The sequence below is a fragment of the Pelobates fuscus genome, chromosome 6 (assembly GCF_036172605.1).
Source record: "Pelobates fuscus isolate aPelFus1 chromosome 6, aPelFus1.pri, whole genome shotgun sequence".
In the NCBI taxonomy this organism is placed as follows: domain Eukaryota; kingdom Metazoa; phylum Chordata; class Amphibia; order Anura; family Pelobatidae; genus Pelobates; species Pelobates fuscus.
The window spans coordinates 21,470,107-21,495,076 of NC_086322.1; the positions used below are offsets into that span (position 1 = coordinate 21,470,107).

Sequence of the window (24,970 nt, forward strand, 5' to 3'; positions counted from 1 at the left end):
CCCTTCCTGGTGTGCCTCCGACCTCTATTGTTGCATTGCCGAGCGGAGCAGATCCCCTAAAGGAGCTTCAGTTTTCTGTACCCGGCCGAACTGACAGGGAGTGCTCTCTCTGTGAGCACCTCCTGTCAGTCTGGCCAGGTACAGGAAACAGAAGCTCCTGTACTGCGCTCTGCTCCGCTACACTCTGTACACACTGACAGTCACACGCTCAATGACAAACACACAGACGTCACTGACAGACACACGGATAGTCACACACATACTCAATGACAAACATACTCTCACTGACTTGACAGACACACACTCATACACTGACAAACACACTCATCATACACTGACAGACACACTCCTAAACTCACATGCACACAAACAGACGCACTCACTCACACATGCACACTCTGTCACTCACAGACGCACACGCTGTCACTCACAGACGCACACGCTGTCACTCACAGACGCACACGCTGTCACTCACAGACGCACACGCTGTCACTCACAGACGCACACGCTGTCACTCACAGACACACACACAGACACTCACAGACACACACGCTGTCACTCACAGACACTCACAGACACACACACTGTCACTCACAGACACACTCACAGACACACACACTGTCACTCACAGACACACACACTGTCACTCACAGACACACACACTGTCACTCACAGACACACACACACACACACACACACACAGACACTCACAGACACACACACGGTCACTCACATACACACACACAGACACACACACTGTCACTCACAGACACAGACACTCACAGACACACACAAATACACTCACAGACACACACACTGTCACTCACAGACACACACACTGTCACTCACAGACACACTCACAGACACACACACTGTCACTCACAGACACACTCACAGACACACACACTGTCACTCACAGACACACACACAGACACTCACAGACACACACAGACACTCACAGACACACACACTGTCACTCACAGACACACACACACACACACAGACACTCACAGACACACACAGACACTCACAGACACACACACTGTCAATCACAGACACACACACTGTCAATCACAGACACACACACAGACACACATCACATACATTCACTAATTATTTTAATAAATATACATTTCCCACCCAGCCTCCTTACCTGGAGAGCTGGTGTGGATGATGCATCCTTCCCTGGGGTCCTGCTGAGCGGCGTGCGGCTGTGCTGTGCGGAGATCAGACGCGGCGAGGGAGCTCTAATCTCACCGCTCTGCTCCCTTGCACGCTGTCTGCTGATACCGCGGGAGCCGGAATATGACGTCATATTTCGGCTCCCGCGGTATCAGCAGACAGCGCGCGAGGGAGCAGAGCGGTGAGATTAGAGCTCCCTCGCCGCGTCTGATCTCCGCACAGCACAGCCGCGCCGGGGGCCGAGATGGTGGCTGGCAGGAGGGAGAGCTTCCCTCCTGCCGGTCACTGAAATTTTGCGCCCCCAGAGCCCGTGCGCCCTAAGGCGGCCGCCTGTGCCGCCTTATGGACGCGCCGGCCCTGCATAACCCCTCTGTATTGCCTTTCAGATTTGATCTGCAAATATTTGGTGCTTAGTGAATAACCTTGTGAGAATCTACTGTATTCCTGATCATTAAAGCAGGTACAGCTGTGTGTGGGGAGGGGTCCTGACTATAAAGCTAACCACTGATGGTATTGAACTGTTACAGAGATATCTGGTGACATTGCCTGATCGGCACAAGCTAAGGAAATAAGAAGGATCCCTGCAGGGAGTCTAGAGATTTGGGAGCTTGTTTTCTGATCTGTTTATGAAAATGGATACACCAGGTAAATGGTTTCTCTTCATCGTGTCTAAGATGCTTCTCCCTATAACATACACTCCAAGTGTTACTCTAGGAGCTTCATATTGTTGCTGTGTCTGAATGTAACTACACTAAACCTGTCTGGACTCTGTAGAGGTAAAACCCATTGCCAATCCTCTAACAACTTTAGTTGTGTCAACTGTTCTTACAAGGGGATCTAAAGCTTCTCAGAACAACCCTGCATTTTCCCTCTTTAATAAATTGTAGTCTTTATTATACACTTGGTGAGAGAGGCCCAATGGAGGGCTGTTGTACTTGTTTAAACTTGGATGTTCTGCTCTGTCTTCTGTAATAGTTTATTATTTCTATAATGGTCTCTCATCCCTGAGATCTTGTTGCTGGCTGCAGGGAACTAATTGGATATCAATTATCTACATTCCAAAGCTGGTATGTTTGTTTTGAATGTCTCGTCCTTGGTAAAACCAGGGTTAAATCTGCCTGGTAAAACCAAGACAACTAGCAGAGTTAGAGAATTAAACTAAACCTGCTATTTATTGTGTCTGTTCTGCCATTTGCATTTAATTCCATGAACTATCTATAGTGAAGGTTTATCACCCAGCTAGACTTTCTGTTCCTAGCACACTAAGTTTAATGTTGCTCTCCATGGCGGCTTAGAACATGAGGTGTTCATGTGGGTGTTTTTGTGGTTTTTTTTTTTTTTTTATCTTTCTGATGAGAGCACTTTCTGGGCATTGCCACCCATCCTCCATTTTCAGGCCTGACTGTTGGGATGTATGAGCAAGCTTACTGGCTCACTTCGTATTTCCCCTCGCTAGTTTTAAATTGAACTAGAGCTAAAGCACAATTCCCATAGCTCAAATTGTTTTGTAAGCAATAACGACAGATGTCAATGAGGCAATTCAAAGGGATGTTATGGCACTAGAAATAGAGGCAGACTATACAATTAATAAAAGGAATGGAGCATCTTGGTTATGAAGGTTAAAGGGACACTACAATGATGGGAATACACATCTGTATTCCTGCACTACTTTCCTTGTACCACCTTGCACTGTAAGGGCTATTAAAGCATTGCTTTAATGGGGTTTGCATAAAAGGCAGTGTCTAGGGGGGGCGCCAAGCTGCAGTGATAATGGTACTCGGTGAGGACTAGGAAGCATGATTGGCAGAGATACCCAGGCAGTCTGCCACAATCGTGTGCGTGTGTATATAAAACAGTTTGTCTAAGGGTGTATACATAAACTGCAACATTATCTGTGGCGAAACCAGCTTCGCCACTGTGAACTGGAGAGGCCTGGTTGCTAGCCTTCTGCCCTGCGACTACGGCCCCTGGACATATTGCTCTATAAAAACTATATTTGGGCATGTAATAATTGATATTACTGCTACTGGGCCTTTAAGGGCCATCCGTGAACTTATTGGGACTTTTGTGATACTGTACCTTTAAGACTGTGGAACATAGTACTTTAACCCTGCCTTTAATATCCTGTATGTATTTATGTGTTGAGTTAACCTGGGATATAGATATGCAGTATTCATCTGATTGTTCGGTAGAATCACTCCATTCAGTATATTGAGTGAAACTACCGAACAACCAGACCACCCAGGAATAAGCGTGCCTCCAATTACCGTTTGCAACAATGTTGCAAACAGGTAATTGGCAATCTATGCAATGTATTCTGTGTCCTCTGGGTGGCCGCCATTCGGGAGCCGAACACGTGGCGGCGGCCATCTTAAACTACCGAACAGCGGTGTTTTGCCGTCGAGTGTCTGGAACTGAAATCGGACACTCGACTAGGCAAGCACCGCTGAGACCTCCAGACTTCCAGGATTTTGTGGGGAAACTACTGAACGGCCCGACGTTCGGTAGAAAGAAACGCACGAACTAGGGGATTCATGCGAATTCCCCTTAGTCTCTATAACCCAAGTAATTCGCCTGTTTCTATTCCCTTTTCTGTGACCGACCGCAGGGCCAAAATGCATGGAACTGTTTTCGGATACTTTACCCATGCGGTCGGTCAAATCTTTGGAAACCCATATCTCCCGAACCATTCATCCGAATGACTTGAATTTTGAATATGTTGTCCCCCTGAATAAGGGCTATCCAGCTATGCTGGATTTAAAGGTGTACCCCCTGTTTTTGGGGTACATCCAGAACTTGGCTGGAAAAGTGTACCGGATAATTGGGTTTAATGTTATCTGAGGGGAGGGGATGTGTGGGCTGAACCATGTATGTGATTGGTTATGTTATGCCTCCCCCTGGGTGTGGCCTGTATGTGTACTCATGTAATAAAAACCAGGCTGGGTGCCCCAGCACCTCAGACCACTGCTTGACCTTCAACACGGAGCTTTGTCTCGTTTCTGGGGGGGGATTAACTGTATGCTGTTGAAGATTGACTGCTAGGAGTGTAAGCTGATGTCTGCTTTTCCTATTCATCTGCTAGCAGCTATTCGTGAGGTTCCAGCTTGGAGTGCTATGTTATTCCCTGGTATGCAGTTCGGGAGTTTAATGCATTCACCTATATCCAATTCGTGAGTTTTGATGTTCTGCAGTAGCTGTGCCTTTCTGAGAAAAGGGGATTATCGCCTAAACAGATTTTAATGAGACTGACCACCTGTAACATAAAATATATATATATATATTTGTAGTCGGGGACAAAAGCCGTATACATGATAAGTTAGATATATGAGCAAGTCGGTTGTGGTGTGCCGAAACCGACGTATCGGGTAGGCCTGTAATAAAAGAGGGCAAAAAGTTGAATAAGATACCTTATTAAACATCTTTACGTTGCAAGATTCATAACGGCTTTACCTACTCAACTCTAGCTCTGGTTGTGGTATGTATCTAGTATTATACTGTGGATTTCCAGCGTCCAAATGTTTATGGTGTGAGCAGGGACATTTTTCTGGAAGCGGCTGATGCTGCCCTGATTCTGGAGGAATGTCCCGAAAAGGCATTGGGGTTGAGTCCCTGCCTAGTTAAGAGGGTTCTGAGGTACATTATGAATTTAGCTGTAGTGAGTGGTTTGCCCTGCAGTTAAATAGGGGCATATTGAGATTTTGGTCCTGTGAGTGATAACCTGTAAAGGTCTGACATTTTGACCGGCACCTTATTGCCCGTAGGATTGTCCCTACGTATTACATATGGCAAGAGGATGTGAACTGTTTGGTACTAGGATGGGCACTTAAGACATGGTGTAGCCAGCCAGGTAAGTTTTGTAGTGTTAAGAGAGATTTTATAAATTGTGTGGGCAAAAAGGAGAGGAATGTCGCAATGGTGACTAGTGAACGAATATTGGTTTTATGGTAATCGGTGGTAAACTTGTTGTAAAGGTGAAATCTCTATTGTATGCTTGTGATGTATAATCAGAGAGGGCAGCTCAATCCAGAAATCTGCCAAATGCCATGAGGCGAGTTAGTGCAGTATTAAGCCATGGAATGTGGGTATAGCCAGCTGCTTTATTGTCAGAAAATCACTTTACTTCCCCTATCCGATCATGCCTCCCCAGGCCTTGTAGGTGGCCACTATGGGGCAGATTCCAAAGAAATGTTGACGAGGAATAGAAACTTTTTTTTTTTTTGTCTCAACTGGCCAGGCAACTCAGAACCAAAAGTCACCAAATTGGCTGTGAAATCAGTGTGTGCAGACGCATTGGTCCATGTAACTGGGAAATTATGAGAAATGGCGGGAATAACCTGGCCCCCAATCCAATGTGGTATGAACCTGAGCCATATGTGTAGGTCTGCTAACAACTAGTGCCAGAATGCAACTGTCGGTGGGAAGAAGACTCAGCGGTCGGGAAATAAATGTGCAGAATAATGGCAAACCTCGATGTGCCCAGTAGGACTGTAGATCCATTCTCCCCCCACCCTCCCCGCTTGTTCTTCAGAAGGAAAGGTTCCCAGGACTCCGATGCGCTGTACCTTCTCTGTAGGTGGACATGTTCTGTAGCTTATTAGTGTCAAGATGAATGCCTAAGAAGGTCAGTTTGTGAAAGTGGAACCCATAGTGAGGAAAAGTGCCATCGTCTTGTGAATACTAACCAGAGCGGAGTGAGGGCGTTCTATCGTGAGGAAGTTATCTAAGATAACCGGTGACTGCAGGACATTCGCTAATATTGAGTGTTAGTCAACATAGTGTGTTGGCAAATAAGATAAACAGCTTGGGGTTACTCTTTGCTCTAAAAGTTACACGTGTGGGAAATTCATGACAATCCCTCCATAAAATGCCATGAACATGCCCTTGGGATGGCTGAATAGGTAGAAGCTTGGAGGCATAGGAAATGTCTGTCTTGCCCACCCAAGCTCTGGTCAACCCCTTTGGCATAGTGCTGGGGGAATTCCTTAGAGGAAATCAATGAGTTGAGGCTAGGGGTGGGTAATTAATATGGTTGAATACCTTCTTAAGCAACGTGATTGTGTTGCGGGGTCTATTAATGCAGACAGAAGGTTCTGACACTCGTGAATACCGGACAGGAGTGTGACCAGACCTGTGTGGAACTGGTGTGTGGAAACCTTGATGTAGAAGTCGACTGAGTGACAGAAAGGCTGTGCTTAGAGGTAAAACTCCAGGTTGTCGATGCAAACCTTCTCTATGGTGAGGAGAAGTAGAGCCACTTACATCACAAAAGTCTGAAGGCTAGGATGAATTCTGGGATAGTGAGTTTCTGATTGAGTCTGGGATTCTGGTGTATAGAACGACGTACAGATCATCGTAGTAGTAAGACTTGTACTCTAAGACATCGTGGGAGGCAATCAGTAAGGAGACTAAATTAACCTTTCCAGATGTCTTTGCGTATGGTCAGGGACACAAAGTATGAGGGAGTAATAATGTAAACCGATGTGCTAAGGGAGGGATTTGAAAGGATAACATAACCATGAGAGGGATTTGGGAGTCCTGTGGCTGGGATGTGCATCAGTGCCTGTGGAGATTCCCGTCTCTGTAGTCCATCATTGATGTTATGTATGGAGGCAAGTAGAGTGGATATCAACGGTTTGACTTCATGTGATTTGGACTAGTGGGCAGGGGCCACTGAAAGGTGTGGCAAGAACGTTGGCCTCTTGGGGACTGTAAAAAGAGTCAATATAAGAGGCCATGCTGGTTGAGGCCCTAACTCGTAACCTGGAGAGGTTGATGTGAGGCGTTAGCTATGTGTTGGGCCGAGGGGCGTGTACCTCCATATGTGGATGAAGATGGGTGTTGGCCTCACGGAACTGATAATGATGAGGCTAGTTACTGGCATAGCTGGGTACCAGGCCGATAGCTGACATAGCGGATCCGAGAATGGGACGGGTAATGGGTAGTAGCGAGGTGGGTAAACATACCTTGCTTGGGGTAGAATGTGGTTTCCTTGCCAGAGGAATGAGATATTGGAGAACCTAAAGGGAAATGATGGTGGGAGGCAAGTTGGAACTGGAATTGGGCTTGACTTACTGTGAACAAAATACGCCTGTATAATCGGGGTGGTTGTTCTTGAGGCTGGTCTATGAATAGGTAACCTGAGGACATAGTTGTTAGAATCCTGACCCTACGATGGTGGGTACAAGATTCATAGGACATAAATCAAATATCCCTATAAGTGAGTAGGGTGAGGATCCTAGGCCATTACCAGAGACCGTGGGGAGTGTTTAACCAATACTGCGACAATAATGGGGGATAGGCAGAGTCATGAGTGACCGCTAATTGGTCCTGTGACTTTAGCTAAAATACATATAGGGGGATATGGAATACCAAGCTGTGATGGCAGTTTTGAGCTATCCCGGTAGGACTTAGAATATTTAATTATGGTCGTGCCAGCATGGGAAGGGGGGTGTATGTGTGGGGAATTAAGGATCCCCGGGCGTGGGCCTGTGTACGGCCTGGCAAAGGAATTGCGTGCCAGCGTTGGCTGATGTAACATAGAACAGTTAGAGTGGAGTTGCTGTAGGTTTAGTGATACAAGGGTCGGTTAGGATGATGAACTTGCTTGAGTAGAATATAGCAGCAATGAGTAAATAACTTTTAGTGCATAATACGTGATTATTTTGACGTAGAGTCAGGGGGAACATATGATGGTATGGTAAAGCCTGGTACACTAGGGTTTGTCTCAGGTAACATGACGATACATATGAACATAGGAGTGTGGCGTGTTACAAAAAAGGTTTAGCGAATAGGTGATCGTCCTCCAAATAAGTAATATACCTATCGTGGGAGCAAGTATACAGATTGGCCATAACACATGGTAACAAATGTGAACGTGATGACTGCCTCAGAACAGTACCAGGTCCATAAGTGATAGAATAAGACATATGCGATATATGATGGTAATGCTATATATGTAGTGAATATTAAATGCTTACCAGAGCTGAATTAGTAATGGGAAACTGACAATATCCATGCACAATTGTAAATAATAACAAGAAACATAGCAAATATAACAGAACTACAGGGGGCATGTAAGGATAACTAGTAGCAGGCTAAAGAACCTGGACATTTCATGTATCAGGGAACAGTGTAAAACTAACGAATTGGTACTATGATTGTGGTGGCCGTTGATGGAAGCATGTAATTGAGAGAGACTGGAGACTAGTTCGGTAGACATTTGATGAAAAGAAACTAGCGAATAGGAATGGAACAAAGAGCAGGCAGGAGTAGGTGAACTGACTTAAGTCCTGAACGGGAAAAAGTCCAGAATAGACGGTATGTAAAAACATAAACGTGTGAACAATTGTGTGTTCATGGATTTGGCCCGTACAGGCAGACTCACGGTTCGTGGATTTGACTGGTACAGGAAACAAACGAGAGGTCAGCTATGTGGCTGGAAAGTATCCAGACTTGGTGGACACGGAGGTTTGGTCCAGGAAAAGGCCCGATAAGCCGGTAAGGGGTCCCATAGCGCCAGCGGGAACGAACAGCCAGTTCTGGAGAGGAGGTGAGTAGTCTCTGACTGCGTGTGGCTGGAACAGCGTGATGGGAGTTGTTGGAGCAGGGAAAACTTGGTCCGATCAGCGTGGGAGTCTCTGACCGCATGCGGCTGGAACAGCAGGATGGGAGTTGTTGGAGCAGGGAAAAACTTGGTCCGATCGGCATGGGAGCCACAGTAGGCCCAGACCAGCTTGTTTGGAGTTTTTAGGCAGTCTGTGTTGATGACCTTTGAACCGGAAGTAGTCATGAACCAGGCAGCATCAGCCCTGTGGTGTAGGGGGCCTGAGTTTAAATAGCCGGGTAACCCCTCCCACAACTTCAGGCTACGCCTTCCAATATATATATATCTCTCTGTATGTCTAGGGGAATACTCACTGAGCATTGCATAAGTAAATTAATGTTTCCCAACAGCTGTAATAACTAATATTCAGCACCGATTTCCCTCTGTTCTGGGTCAGTGCTCAGCATCCTTTGCCACTTGACCGCAAATGAACTATGCTTCAATGATATTACTGATCCTGGATTTCCTCCATGCAGATTTTCTAAATATTCTAATAAAACAAAGTGCAAAAAGGTTTTGAGCTCTTCAAATTTGAAGATGAAACCCATTTTTATAGCTCACATTTCTAATGAATAACTTGCACCCTAGCCTGCTTCACTGGTAATAGTCTAATTCCTAATGTGACCATTCTATCTATCTCTATAAAGAGGTATTCTTTTACACTATGCTTAGCCTGTAGAGCTAAAGATTTAAACTCTAAATACAATCTGTTTGTGAACAATCCCATGTTGTGAATTGCATCTGATAGCTATAACCTCTTGCTTTTGAACTTCCAGACACCCTCCTGTTTGCTGTGAAGGATTATGTTAGCAGAGCTGGATTACCACCCAAGAATCTTCTGGATAACTTTGATGCCAGATCTAGCATTGTAGGGAAGCTGAATAATGTCAGTAAGATTGCCTTTAACCCAGAAGGGGTGCTGTTTGCTGTGCGTGGTTCAGAGCTTTTCATGGGAGCTATGCCTTCAGATCCAAACCTGGACTGGTTCTCTACTGCCAAGAGAGTGGGCAAAACTGACTGGGATGGGTTTAAATTCATGTTCTTTGATCCAAATGGCCTTCTGTATGCAGCTACCAAGAAAGGGGAGTTCTACAAGGGTCCAGCACCAAGCAATGAAAATGTGTCCTGGCTTTATGGCCAAGCCACCAAAATAGGAACCAACAGCTGGAATGAATTTGATGCCCTTTTCTTTGACCCTAAAGGCATCCTGTATGCAGTGACAAGTGACGACAAGCTTGTGATGAGAAGCCCCCCAACCAAACCAGACGATAACTGGCTTGATTCCAGCAAAACCATTGGAAAAGGAGGCTGGCGCATCCTGACCCATTTCATGGATTTCACCCTAGAGTCAGACCTGTGGTGTGTGGATTCAAAGAATGGCAACATCTATAAAGGACCAACCCCGACCATTGCTGATACCAACTATATTGAAAAGGCACAGAAACTGGGCTGGGGTTACAATGTCTACCCCCTCCTTTCCTTCACCATTGATAAAACCATCCAGAGTATTGTGAGCTTTGAATTCCTTCTAGATTCAGGGAAAATCCTATCCCAAGGCACAGAGGTGGTTCAGACCCAGATCTATAACAACAAGAGCAGCACTCCATTAAAGCACACCTTCTCGTAAGTAATGGAAACTCTATTGTGCTGCCTCTGTTAATACTTCTGCTTGTTGGCAATGTTTGTTCTATGGTGTTAGTGAGGTACATGCCTGCAGTATATGGTGTACTTGGATTGCACAGGTGGTGGATAGGAAGCCACTGTAGCCAATTATCAAAATGGCTGTATAGAGAATGGGGTAACAATGCCAAGGCCATCTATGAATACAAGGAGTCGATGACCTGTCCTATGGCGACTGGTAGCCCTTCATTGGTGAGCATGAAATGAGTCTGTCTGGTGTAGCTGGAACTCTACACAGGACGCTCTCCTTGAATTTCAGGTTTCAGTGGAAAGGTTTTCCTTCTAGGATACAAAAGGCAAACTGTTTAGGGGCTTGTTCTCAGGAGTGTAACGTGTATCCTTGTCTTTTGTGGCTGGTATTTTGTGGATTTTTTTTTAAATTTATTTTTTCTTAAATGAAAATTGGTCCTCAGTCCATAAATTTAATAATATCCCACATGTGGTCAATACTGAATCTTGACAAAACAAGGTAGCTGGAGAACTGGGTCAATAGACCTGTGCAATTCATTTAATCCTATCTTGGAAGAGTCCAAATGTAAAAAACTGTCAGATCTATTCACAATTTATCTTTTAATATGGATTTCAAAGTAAGAAGCAAGGACTCTTCTACTAGAGAACAGATGGCTGTCTTTCTTGACTTTTCAGCATTTCAATGGATTGCTCATTAACTTGGAACTTGTGTTGCACTCCCATTATTGAGCCATCTGCTCAACTGGGATTAATGGGTACATGAATTCCAGAAGCCAATGGAATGTAATTCTTTCTGAATTTTAAGCAAACAAAAAGGTTGAGATATTACAGATCAAAATTGTTTGCGGGATTTTTTTTATTACCAAGGCACATCCTTGGCAAACATCTATTTTACGAACTAGATTTGGGTGCGACTAGCCTAAGCCCTGCTCCATGAAGTCTAATCTCTCCCAATATATTAATGTGAAGGTTTTCTTTCTAGCTTCTCAAAAACCATAACTGAGAGCAGTACCTTCAGCCAGGAACATGGATTCACAGTAGCAGTTGGAGCTGAGATGTCCTTTAAAGCTGGAGTCCCATTCATAGGGGAAACAGAGACCAAGATTTCCATCAATGTGAGCACAACTCATACCTGGAATTTCACCACAACCAACACTACACAGGTAAGCATGGCTTGTATAATGAGGGTGAGAAAAGCTTCTCTGCATTAGTATTGGTTTGTTGCTTACAGTAAAGTCACAACACCCACATGGCTATGAGGGTAATTCTTCAACTGGTTTCCATGTTCTGCTTGTGAGTCTCCATGTATGGCGTGTATCTGCTTCCAAAGCAACGGTCCCACTGGTTATAGGTATCCTGGCTTGGTAGATGTGGGGCATGTTACTGTCACTCCAATAACAAGGCAGGGGCTAGCTATTAACAAATAGCTTAATGGTACTGGCCCAGATCAGTGTACCCTCTTGCCCAACCTCCTCTCTAAAAATAGCACTACCTCTTTTCTCTGAACTGGTTAATTTGTAGTCTGCTGCATTGATATCTATATCTCATTAAAACAATGAACTTAATGAGGCAGTTTTGGTGTATAGATCATGCCCCTGCAGTCCAGTTTTTTTGGTTTCTAGCCCTAGCTCCTCCGGCTGTGTCATTCTGAATGGAGAAATGGTTTAACTTTCAATCAGGCTTGCTATCTAAAATCTGATCGCCTGTTTTCTTCACTGAACTGTACTCCCACATGAGGCTATTGTAGTGTCTAGGAAGATATTAACAGAGCAGAAGATGATTAATTTTAGATTAAACAGACTGTGCAATAAAGGAACCTGTAATATCTAAGCTTCTTTTTCATGAAGTGTTTTGGAAGTCTGTGCAGACCACATGCAGGGAGGTGTGTCTAAGGCTGCCTAAACAAAGTGATTGAACTCCTAAATGGCATAATTGAGCAGTAGGACTGTAGGGGCATGATCGATGCACCTAAACTGCTTCATGAAGCTACAGTTTTGGTGTCTATTGTCCTTTTATTCTAGCCAGGGGCAAGAAGGCTTCAATAAGAACCACACAACAAAATCCTGTGTGCCTTTCTAATCTCTCACTTAACCTTATTGTACTGCAGAGCAGTCCCACTGAGAAGGGTTAAAATCCTGCAGGTTTCCAGTTTGCCCCATTACTTCAGTTTCTAACCTTCTGTCTTCTGCAGACTACCTTCTCATCTAGCTCTGATGTGGTGGTACCAGGTGGACATTCAATACGTATGGTGGCATCTGTGACCAAGGGAGAAATGGATGTGCCGTTCCGTGCCAAGATCCGCACCTTGTTTGGCTATGAGACCACCATCCAGGGAATGTGGAAAGGGGTCACTCACTATAACCTGATGGTCACCCAGGAAGACTACAAACCATGAGGTGGATGGCTCCTGTACAATCCTCTGAGTGAAATGTGTCCTGTGGATAAATGTTGTACAGAATGTCTCTCGGTGTAATTGGAATTGTATAAGCTACATGCATTTCATATTCTGTCTTGGTGTCAAAATAAACAATATTGTAAAATGCTGTTTTCTGCTGCATATGTCTGTCTGATCCTGTGGGCTTCCTTAACTCTAGCATTCCTGATTACCACAAGGCACTCAATGAGTGCACATCCCCCCAGGCTTATACCAAGTGTGCAATTAAAGCACATTATTTTACTCCCGATCATGAGATTTCTCACTGCTTTACTTCCAGTGTGTAGTCCTATAAATGATAACCAAAGGTACCACAAATACTTTATCTAATTGGGTTTATTAGCAGTAAACACAGTGCAGGTACTTGGCAATAGTTCTATATGCATATCATATTGGTTGGGTTTTGAATCTCCTAGCCTTTACAAATGTAACTAACCCCCCAATTGCTAGAGGGCTCCATAGTCCATTGGACACATTCTTCAGCTTCCAAACTAACAATTTGTAGCAAAAAAATTGCTTTCAAATGGGATTTAAATCCCGGTTTCAAAGCTAGTCCCAGAATCTCACTTATCTGCATTAATTTTAAAGTTAGAGAATGAACAAAAATCTCCTTAGTGAGGTAACTGGATCTGTGATGGTGAAGAGGACATCTGCAAAGGCCAAAACCTTTCCTCACCCCCTGAATAAAGGAACCCTTTGATCTGTGAACTCTTCCAAATGGCACTCAAAGGGTTCTATAGCAAATATAAAGAGCACTGGGGATAGGGGCATACCTGCCTGGTTCCATTGCCTATTGCAAAGGATGTTGACTGCCCATTTAACCTAATGCAGCCCAAGAAGCCTTAATAGAGAGCTTAAACCCAGCTGTGGAACCTTGTCCCATGCCACAAAGCCTCCAAAATGAGAGGACATTTTAAACCAACATTTGAGAGCTCTCACGTTGTGTATCATCGATGACTTTAGTTTGCCTTCCAACACAAACCCAAAATGATCAGAGTGGACCCTTGGGGAAGGAGCGCAGCAGCTAGTTAAAGGTGTTTTGTCCAGTAGATCCCTAAAGACTTTGTAATATCAGGCCATTAGCCCATCTGGACCTGGGCTTTTCCCACACGGCAATCTAATTACCCCCTCCTCTGTGGTGAAGGGCTCATCTAGGGTTTTATTAATCTCAGCTGAACTTTTGCCAGTCCTGTATTTAGAAAGGTAACATCTGATATCAGATTTTGAACCTCCTGGGTGAGGGAGCTTATAAAGGTTGTGATAGAAGGAGCTGAATTCTGTCGCTATGGTGGTGTAAAAGTGAGCACCTCTTGTTTTCGCTATGTAGGCTTTTTGGAGTTTGGGTTTAAGTACTTTGGTCAGCAATTTGCTACTTTTGTTTCCCTGGGAGTAAACAGTAAACAGTGCTCCTAGTGGGCTGCCCTGTGGGCATTGATAGATTAATGATCTCAGTTCTAACTTCAAGGCTGCAAAGCATTTAATCCTGGAGATGGGCTGTCTCTGTATGGCCTTGGTAAGCTCCCGTATCTTGGATTTCTGTTACCTTTTTAATACATGCTTCACATTTAATTAGTAACCACATAATCTCACCTTTTTTGTGTGCTTCCCATACCCAGGATACACTTGGATCCTGTGCCTTAGTTTCCGCAAAGTAATGCGGACCTCCCCAAGTCGGTCTTTGTTACCCTGTTTGGCTTGTACCAGTTTAGGGTCATGCCATTTGGGATGAAGGCCCCAGCCACCTTCCAGCGCATGGTGGCTAGACTTCTCGATGCCTTCCAGTATTTCACCTGTACTTACCTGGATGACATTGCGATCTACAGTGAGTTCTGGGAGGAACACTTGATTCATGTAGGGATAGTGCTGGACAAGATTCGGGCCGCAGACCTGGTTCTGAAACCAGACAAGTGCCTTCTTGGCATGGCAGAGGTCTAATGCTTGGGACACTGGGTGGGGTGTGGAAAGCAGCAGCCAGAACCTGCTAAGATTGAGGCGGTTGCTAACTGGCCCACACCATGCACAAAGACTCAGGTACTGGCCATTTTAGGGATAGCTGGGTACTATAGGCACTTTGTACCCGACTATAGCCCCTGACTGACCTGACAGAAAAGCTTACCTAGGCAGGTCCTGTGGTCTCAAGCATGTGAAGCCGCTTTCAGTTGCTAAATAAGCACTAATTAATGCCTCTGTCTTGGCTGCCCTTGTCCCTAACAAATGTTTTATTGTCCACACAGACGTGTCCATGTTTGGACTAGGGGCAATTTCAGGTTAAGTCAGGGAAGATGGAGGAGAGCACCCTGTGGCGTATCTCGGCAGGAAACTGTTACCCCGGGAGGTGAGCTATGCGGCAGTCGAGAAAGAATGCTTGGTGTTAGGTTGGGCCATGAAGAAATTGACTCCTTATTTGGACAGACAGGAATTTACTTGAATTACGGATCACAACCCGTTGGTATGGCTTAACCGGGTTGCTGGAGACAATGGCCAACTGCTATGCTGGAGTTTGGCCCTAAAACTTTATCATCCACTACCGACCCGGTAAGCAGAATGGCAACGCCGATGGGTTGTCCTCACAAACAGATCACAACTAAGCCGAATCCAGACATCCCAAAGTTGACCTGAAAAAGGTCAAACTGGGTCTACCAAAGTGTCCCACAAGGGGGAAGCAATGTGACAGACCACCCTGTCCCTGGATTATTAAAGCTCTCTTCCATGCTCATGGTTATTATTGTTACTGGCACTTATAAAGCGCCAACAAATTCCACAGCACTGTACAATTCCGAAAAAGACAAACACAATAAGAACAGACCGATACAGTTAGAGGGCCCTGCCCATGAGCTTACAATCTAAAGGTTGAAATGGGGGTATGAGACAAGAGCTTTCAGAGGAATTTGTATGTGATGGCAGAGAAAGTTAATGGTATAACTGCAGCAGCTGATAGCATGTGAAGGTAATAGAAAGGTGATTGGTGTGGTTCCAAACAGCTGGAGGTGCATGTTATATAGTTAGAAGGAACCAGGGTGGGTGGAGCGGAGTAAAATGAAATGGCCTTCATGTTGCAGGGATGGATTGGGTCTATGAAGAGATAAAACAGTTACTTTACTTTAAAGGAATTTACAACTGGAAGTGGCAAGCTGGGGGAGGAGGAATGGAGTAAGCCAGGCATTTGTTATAAACAATTAAATATTTGCTAATAACTACATGTAACCGCAAGTACAAAAAAATTACAGTAGTAAACTATATGTAACAATGGTAGCATCATTATAGTAAAGTGATAATATAGTTACAAAATGAAAAGTCCAGCTGAATATCTTCTGCATCTGTTTGTACATTTTAAAGCTGCAGTGTTCAAAATTAAATGGCTTTCATGTTGTAGGGATGGATGGTTTGGGTATTTTAAAGCGTCAGTATTCAAAATTAAATGGACTTTATGTTACAGTGGTTGTTCGGTTTACAGTGTTCGCCTTCAATTGTATTATTTTGTTTGACTATCGTACTAACAGACCAACCGTATGCTGCTTGTTACCCTCAGGCACCCCTGTCAACACCTGATTAGACAGGGATGGACCAAAAGTCCTAAAAGGGAGAGTAACACAAATTATAGGGAAGGGGGGCCCTACCTTTAATAGGCCTAAGGAAAACGTTTAAAAATAACAGGCAAGGGAGAGACAAGGAGGTAGATGTATAATGAGTATACTTAAATACCAATACACCTACATAGATAACTATAGCTAACTCACACTGTCGCTGGGGAGGAAGGACGACACTTTTGGCTCTCTGTAACTCACTCTGCCGCGAGGAAGGAGGGCACCTTTGGCTCCCTGTAACTCACACTGCCGCTGGGGAGGAAGGACGACACCTTTTGGCTCCCTGTAACTCACTCTGCTGCTGGGGAGGAAGGACAGCACCTTTGACTCCCTGTAACTCTTTTTTGGCCAAATCTGCTTTGAACTGTGTGAAGAAAATAGACTTTTATTTAAAATTTTCTTCTTTATTCGGTTTGTTTCCTCTATTTACTGCATGGACCTGCTAGCGGTCTAGAAACGTCAGAAACAATGGTATGACTGGGAGCATGAGATAGGAACATGGAAGTAGGGCAAAAGGTATTAGCCCTCAGACCTTCCAAAAAGGACAAGCTCCAGGCAGCTTTTTAAAGTGGTGGAACGAATTAGCGACACCCCCTATATTGTAGCCAAATGTTCAGATGAAAGGATCAGACAAGCTTTTCACGTGAACATGTTGAAACTGTACTTCGAGCGCTCCGAGGACGTGGCCGCTATATGTTCCCCGTCCACGGATGATAGTGAAGGACTCCCCTTACCTGACCTGCTGGCAGCTAATCAAGGTACCTTAGAACAGGTCGGGTTGGGGGAGAAACTAGACCCCACTCAGCAGGCAGATGCTAACCAACTGCTGCAGGAATACAGTGGGCTGTTCTCAGTTCTACCCGGGTACACCTCCGCCGCAGTGCACCGGGTGGAGACGTAGGGGGAGACCCCCTTGAGGCAACAGCCGTACCGTATCCCGGCAGCAGTACGAACTAGCATGTGGAAGGAAATGCTAGAATTAGGGGTCATTGAGGCTTCCCAAAGTCCCTGGGCGTCTCTGGTGGTTTTAGTACTGAAGCGAGACAGTACGACTCGCTTCTGTATTGATTACGGGAAACTGAATGACCGGACTATCACTGATGCATACCCCATGCCACGGATCGACGAATTGCTCGATCGCATGGCCAGCGGGTGCTTCCTAACTACCCTTGACCTGTGCAAAGGATATTGGCAAATTCCGCTAGACCCGGCCGCCATCCCTAAGTCGGCATTCGTCACCCCATTCGGGCTATAACGTTTGGGATGCCCCAGCTACGTTTCAAAGGATGGCGGAACGACTTCTGGAAGGAATGCAGGACTTCGCATGTGCCTATCTAGATGATATTGCCATATATAGCGGCACATGGGAGGCACACCTGTTGCACTTGGCTTCGGTATTTGGGAAATTACAAGAAGCCGGTCTCACCCTGAAACTCGAGAAATGCCATGTGGGTATGGCAGAGGTCCAATACCTAGGGCATAGAGTAGGGTCTGGTAAACAGCGACCTGAACCAGCCAAGGTAGAGGCCATAGCCAATTAGTCCCAGCCTCGCACCAAGACGCAGGTATTGGCCTTCCTAGGCACAGCAGGGTATTATAGAAAGTTCGTCCCTGAATATAGCACCCTAGCAAAACCCCTCACTGATCTGACCAAAAAGTCCCTACCCAAGCAGGTAGCGTGGTCCCCGGAGTGTGCAACCGCGTTCCAGAGACTTAAACGGTTTTGAGCGAAGCTCCAGTATTGGCGGCCCCAAACCCTAATAAGACATTTCTCGTTCATACAGATGCCTCCATGTTTGGGCTGGGAGCCGTGCTGAGCCAAGTGGGGGAAGATGGCATGGAACACCCGGTGGCATATCTCAGCCCTAAGTTACTACCTCGGGAGGTCAGCTATGCCACCGTGGAAAAAGAATGCCTGGCGCTAGTTTGGGCCTTAAAGAAACTCTAACTGTACCTTTATGGCCGTGCTTTTACCCTTCTTACTGACCACAATCCCCTCATTTGACTCAACCGAGTCTCTGGAGACAATCCCCGGTTGCTGCGCTGGAGTTTAGCGTTGCAGCCCTACAATTTTACACTGCAATACCGCCCTGGCAAGCAGAACGGCAATGCGGATGGGCTCTCCAGCCAAACTGACTTGGATGTTTAATTATACTACCCAGACATCCCCTAGCCAACCCGGCAGGGTCTAGGCAGGTATGCCAACCCATGGAACTAAGGGGGAGTATTGTGAAGAAAATAGACTTTTATTTAACATTTTCTTCTTTATTCGGTTTGTTTCCTCCATTTACTGCATAGATATTGAATATTGGTTCGGTAGTTTGAAGCTACTGAACACCAACCACCCTCCCGGCTCATTAACTTCAAAAGAACCGACTATTAAGTGCTCCCTGGGCGACCGCTGTTTGTATAGCCGAACGCCACGTGGAAAAGAAAACGGCGGCCATCTTGTTCGCACGAGGGGAGTCAGCGGGACTTGGTCGTCGAGTGACCTAATGTCCTCCCGCATGGCCCCCACCCCTCAGCGGCGGGTGGGGGCCCTAAATACTAAGAGGGGGGGGGAATGTAAGGTCCTCCCCCCTGGCCCCCACCCCTGACCGGCGGGTGGGGGCCCTAAAAAAAATTTCCTCCCCCCCACCCCAAGGTGACTAGGGGTCCCCAAACCCCTAGTCACCCCCTCCCCCCAATAAAACTTATCCCCCTACCTACCCCCCTCACCCTAAAAACGAATGAGGGGGGGACCTTTAACTAAGTACCTGTAAAAAAAAAAACCCTAGTCACCCCCTCCCCCCAATAAAACGTATCCCCCTACCTACCCCCCTCACCCTAAAAACTAATGAGGGGGGGACCTTTAACTAAGTACCTGTAAAAAAAAACAAAAAACTTACCATTCGATGTTTTCTTTCTTCTGAAATCTTCTTTTTTCAGCCCCCAAAAAGGCCAAATAAAATACCATAATAACCGACGCAATTTACACAGTCAAATTACACAGCGTGGGAAAATTCCAACGAACTTTCCCACGCTGTGTAAAATGACACAGAGCACTCTGATTGGTGGATTTCAAACCAAACAATCAGAGTGCTCTGAGCCTAATTGCAGGGCGGGGCAAGGCTTTATAAGCCTTTCCCCACCCTGCAGAGCTCAGTCTGTGCGGAGCTCTCCATGGGTGAAGAAGGATTATTTATTTTTGCGCTCGTTTTTTTTTTTTTATATTTGCCTTGGTTATTATTTTTTTTATTTGGCCTTTTTTGAGGCTGAAAAAAGAAGATTTTAGAAGAAAGAAAACATCGAATGGTATTTTTTTTTTTACAGGTACTTAGTTAAAGGCCCCTCCCTCATTATTTTTAGTGTGAGGGGGATAGGTAGGGGGATAATTTTTATTGGGGGGGAGAGGTGACTAGGGGTTTGACTCCTCCTCCTCTCTGTCTCCCCATCTGAACTTTCGCCCTGTTCTTCTTCTTGCCGAGCGGGCACCCACGTGACATCCATGGACGCATCGTCATCATCAACCGCTTCACTTGTATCTGACAACTCAGCAAAGGAAGCAGCAGCGGGTACAACATCATCATCATCACACCGTACGTCCATGTGTGTAATGCTGCCTGCCTGAGACATATCCCTGTTATCTACATCCTCTGGCAATAATGGTTGCGCATCACTCACTTCTTCAAACGGATGTGTGAATAACTCCTCTGACATACCAAGTAAAGCGGCTGTGGTGCTAGTTTTGGTGGTGGCGGCAGGCGGGTGAGTGGTATCTTGAGAGGTGCCTGAAGCTAAGCTGGAGGAGGATGGTGCGTCAAGATTCCGAGCGGAAGCTGTAGAAGATTGGGTGTCCTGTGTTAGCCAGTCAACTATGTCCTCAGATCTTTTCAAGTTCAGGGTACGTGGCCTCTGAAAACTGGGCATTATTCTAGGGCCAAAAGGGAATCACAGCACCACGACCAAGATGGCCCCTGCGGGGTGGCCTGCCTCTGCCTGTCATTTTTTGGGGGATTAGTGGTACTATGCGTGCAAGCTACTGGGAGACCAGATATGAGTGGCAATGTGCAATGGCAGAGGTCTGCAGAGTACACGCTGTAGGCCTGACACACCCGCTTGAAGACAACTAACTGCTATTCAATCTATAACAGTGAAAAAAAAAATTTGTTTTTAAATGCACGCTATTGTGACACCAGAAATAAGTGGCAATGTGCACTGGCAGAGGTTGGCAGAGTACACGCTGCAGGCCTGACACCCGCTTGAAGACAACTAACTGCTATTCAATCTATAACAGCGAAGAAAGTTTTTTGGTTTTAAATGAACGCTATTGTGACACCAGATATGAGTGGCAATGTGCACTGGCAGGGGTCTGCAGGGCACACGCTGACGGAAGGCCTGACACACCGGCTTTAAGGACACTGTCTGCTATTAGCTTACACTGGAAAACTTTTTTCTTTGTAAAAGCACGCTATAGAGACACCAGATATGAGTGGCAACTGTCAAAGTACACTGGCAGGGGTATGCAGGGCACACGCTGAAGGCCTGAAACACCCGCTTTAAGAACACTGACTGCTATTAGCTTACACTGGAAAACTTTTTTTCTTTGTAAAAGCACGCTATACAGACACCAGATATGAGTGGAAACTGTCAAAGTATACTGGCAGGGGTCTGTAGAGCACTCACTGAAGGCCTGAAACACCCGCTTTAAGGACACTGACTGCTTTTAGCTTACACTGGAAAACTTTTTTTCTTTGTAAAAGCACGCTATAGAGACACCAGATATGAGTGGCAACTGTCAAAGTACACTGGCAGGGGTATGCAGGGCACACGCTGAAGGCCTGAAACACCCGCTTTAAGAACACTGACTGCTATTAGCTTACACTGGAAAACTTTTTTTCTTTGTAAAAGCACGCTATACAGACACCAGATATGAGTGGAAACTGTCAAAGTATACTGGCAGGGGTCTGTAGAGCACTCGCTGAAGGCCTGAAACACCCGCTTTAAGGACACTGACTGCTTTTAGCTTACACTGGAAAACTTTTTTTCTTTGTAAAAGCACGCTATAGAGACACCAGATATGAGTGGCAACTGTCAAAGTACACTGGCAGGGGTCTGCAGGGCACACGCTGAAGGCCTGAAACACCCGCTTTAAGGACACCGACTGCTATTAGCTTACACTGGAAAACTTTTTTTCTTTGTAAAAGCACGCTACAGAGACACCAGATATGAGTGGTGGCACTGGGCAAATGGGCACAGTATCCACTGAGCCTGACACAGAAGCTGGCAGACAACTAACTGCTATTCAATTTATTACAGTGAAAAAATGTTTTTTATTTTTAAATGTCAAGCTTAAGCTATTGTGACACCAGTGAGTGAGTGGTGGCACTGGGCAAATGGGCACAGTATGCACTGTGAGCCTGACACAGAAGCTGGCAGGCAGGCAACTGCAATTACATTACACAGAAAAAAAAAGCAGACTGATGTTCTAGCCCTAAAAAGGGCTTTTTGGGGTGCTGTTCTTACAGCAGCGATCAGATGAGTCCTTCAGGACTGTAGTGGACACTGAATACCCTAGCCTAGCTATCAATTTCCCTATCTAATCAGCAGCAGCTACACTTTCCCTCCTCTCACTAAGCATGCAGCTTCAGAATGAATCTAAAATGGATGCTGGGAGGGAGGTGGGAGGGTGTGGAAGGGAGGGTCTGCTGCTAATTTGCTGGAATGTGTCTGCTGACCGTGAGGCACAGGGTCAAAGTTTGCTCAATGATGACGAATAGGGGGCGGATCGAACCGCCCATGTGTTCGCCCGCGGCGGCAAACGCGAACACGCTATGTTCGCCGGGAACTATTCGCCGGCGAACAGTTCGGTACATCACTATCTACCAGTTATCCAGCTGTTGCAACCTGTATTACTTACTGTCTTATCATGTCTTAATGAAACTACAGGTCTACAGCTAGATGTTCATGTAACCCGTGCTCTTCATACAGGAAAAAAAAGAGTTCGTACATGAAGAATTGGTCCAAATCATTTTTTTTTAGGGAGGATGTCTAAACAACTGGCAGAAACCTAAATTAAAAAGGCTGATCATATGTCAAGGCAGCAGGATTCATGTATGTACGTAGTGGGGAAGCATAATGATGCAGCATAATAACATAAACTAACCCAATTCTCCCCCCAAATAATGACAGACAACCTAGTATGGATAAAACAGGCCACAGCATTTATTATAACATATGATAATTACTGTATAACACATCCATAATTTATTTTAATATTAAATATAACCCAACTGTCCTTGTCAATAAACTGACCATGCGCCTATGTACCACTTCCTCTCACCTCCCACCTCAGCATAAATTCCTTTTCCTTCCAATGCTTACCACCAGCCGACCTTTTCCTCGCTCGGTGGGCACGTCTTAACAGGTAACCTAAGGTTAACCCTTCAGAGCAGGGGAGGTTGAGACCTGATACTTGCTGACTTCATTCCACATAATTAACCTAACAATCTCAAACTTAATTGGCAAGGACATAACCCCAGCCACAACCCCGCTGTTTTACGCCTAAAATCAGCGGGGGACCCCACCAAGACCACCCATGGCCTGTTCCACCACTTCCTGCAGAGCGAGATTAAAGAGGTCAAGCCCAACCTCCGTCAAGTGCACCCCATCCCCTCGAAATAGATTGGCTGCATCCCGCTCTAAAACCCTATAGCGAACCGGAAACCCCCGAACCCCCAAAACAAACCTAGAAACCCTCCTATTCAGTTTCCAACGGCAGCGCTCCATGACACTCTGATTCCGAGCACGCTGCCAGAAATGACGAGCGATACATCAGGAAATAGAACTAATATGTGTGCCATGTCCTGTTTAACGTCCGTCACTGAACCCAGGTCATTCCCCCACAGGTGGATAACCAGGACACTCGGAACCCCCAGGAGGCGGGACCACTGAACTAAGTCAGGGGGGAGCCGTACCAACCTCATGCCTCTTGTACCAAACCACCTAACCTCCCCTTCGGAAGGCGTAAAACACAACCAATAGACATAGGAGTGTCCCATGATCCAAATCCTGAGGGGAACCGGATCTGTGGCGAGAAATCAACTCAGGAGACCAGCCAGGCGAACATAAGAAATATAATGCCCCGAATCCCACCTCCCGATTCTTTGGACTACCTGCGCTGGCATGCCAAGCCTAGAGGCCTCAGTAGCTGTCTCTATACGGAATGAGTGCCCCTGGAACTCCCTGCCATCAACAACCAGAAATTCGAGCCCCAAGCGGAACACCCTAATGACTTTGAAGTGGGAGAGAAAGCTCATGCACCAAAATGGGGAGGGCTGGAGAAGCTGGGCATAAGTAACCAAAGGAAAAAACGGGTCAAATGCCGGAACCCAGAACAACACCCATTCGGACCCACTTATCCCTCCCAAAGACATCAGCCTTTGAGCGAAGAATCCTGAAGGAAATCTGATCCGCTGTGCAAGAAACATCACTGTAGCGGATGGCATTGTACTGTCCTAAAAAAATTGCATTTATGTCTATGTGTTCGGTTGAATTGTACCTGTATATGTGAAATGTATGTAGCACTCGTAAAATGTAAAATCACTCCAATTACTATGCAAATGAAACTACCGAACACTACCAAAACTACCAAACAATTGTTTTTTTGCGGGGGGGTTGCGTGATGACGTAGAAGTGGGCGGTGGTACGCACGCATTCTGAGGCGGGGAGGCTGAACTCGTAATGGAGGATCAACGCGGCGTTCTGTGGCAACGACAGAAGTAAGGTGCTCCGTTTGCAAGGGTCGTGGGAGTCGCAAGAAGACAAGTCGAGCCCGGTGCAGGAGAGCGAATAAAGTGCTGACAGAGAGCAAACAGGCCGATTGTGATTGTGAGTCCGTGAGTTTGTGGGAGAGTGTACAGATTTACCGGTCCGACCAACGTGAGCGCGAACAGGAGCAACACCCCCGGATGCCTTAAAGTTAAAGGACGCCTAGAAAAATTAACAGCATACAACTGGCTTTAAAGAGAAGGAAAAAGAAGACAAGCTAAGTACTTCCTCTTTCTTTACATAACTATAGAACGGGGGTAGAACGGGAGTAGAACCAAGAGAAGAGATCAAAAGAGGAGAAAAACTGGCATTGAAAATATTGTTTATTATTGTTTATTATTATTTAGGACGGAATAGGGGAGAGAAAAAGGGGGTAAAGGAAGGAAAAACTTTAAAAAAAACTTTACTTATCAAATCACAGAGTCAACTAATAAATTAGAATCACCAGAGGAAAAGAAATAGTTTTGAAAAATCTCTATTTGAAGACCTCAAAAAAAAAGGAGAAAAAGAAAGAAAAAAAAGGGAAAGGAGAAGAAAAGAAATAAGTGAAGAGAGAAACAAAGGCAGAGAGAGCATGGCTACAAAGTCGTCAGGAAAAGCTGCCATTAAAAAAGCAACAAAACAAGATCTACAACAAGAAAAAAAAAAAGCCTCCATAAACTTTTTCTCACCAGGACAGAAACCTAATGAAGAAAAAAATCTTGACAT

The 24,970-nt window shown here is 45.5% G+C and overlaps 1 protein-coding gene across 1 annotated transcript in view; it reads left to right on the top strand.

Annotated features, from left to right (window-relative positions):
• LOC134615297 (uncharacterized) overlaps positions 1-12,899 on the top strand; it is a 38,361-nt gene extending 25,462 nt beyond the window's left edge. Inside the window, exons 2-4 of the mRNA XM_063459794.1 lie at positions 9,562-10,408; positions 11,418-11,598; positions 12,627-12,899. Coding sequence (XP_063315864.1) covers positions 9,562-10,408; positions 11,418-11,598; positions 12,627-12,830 — 1,232 coding nt within the window. The 3' untranslated portion in view covers positions 12,831-12,899. The remainder of the gene's footprint in view (positions 1-9,561; positions 10,409-11,417; positions 11,599-12,626) is intronic.
• The last annotated feature ends 12,071 nt before the right edge of the window (positions 12,900-24,970 follow it).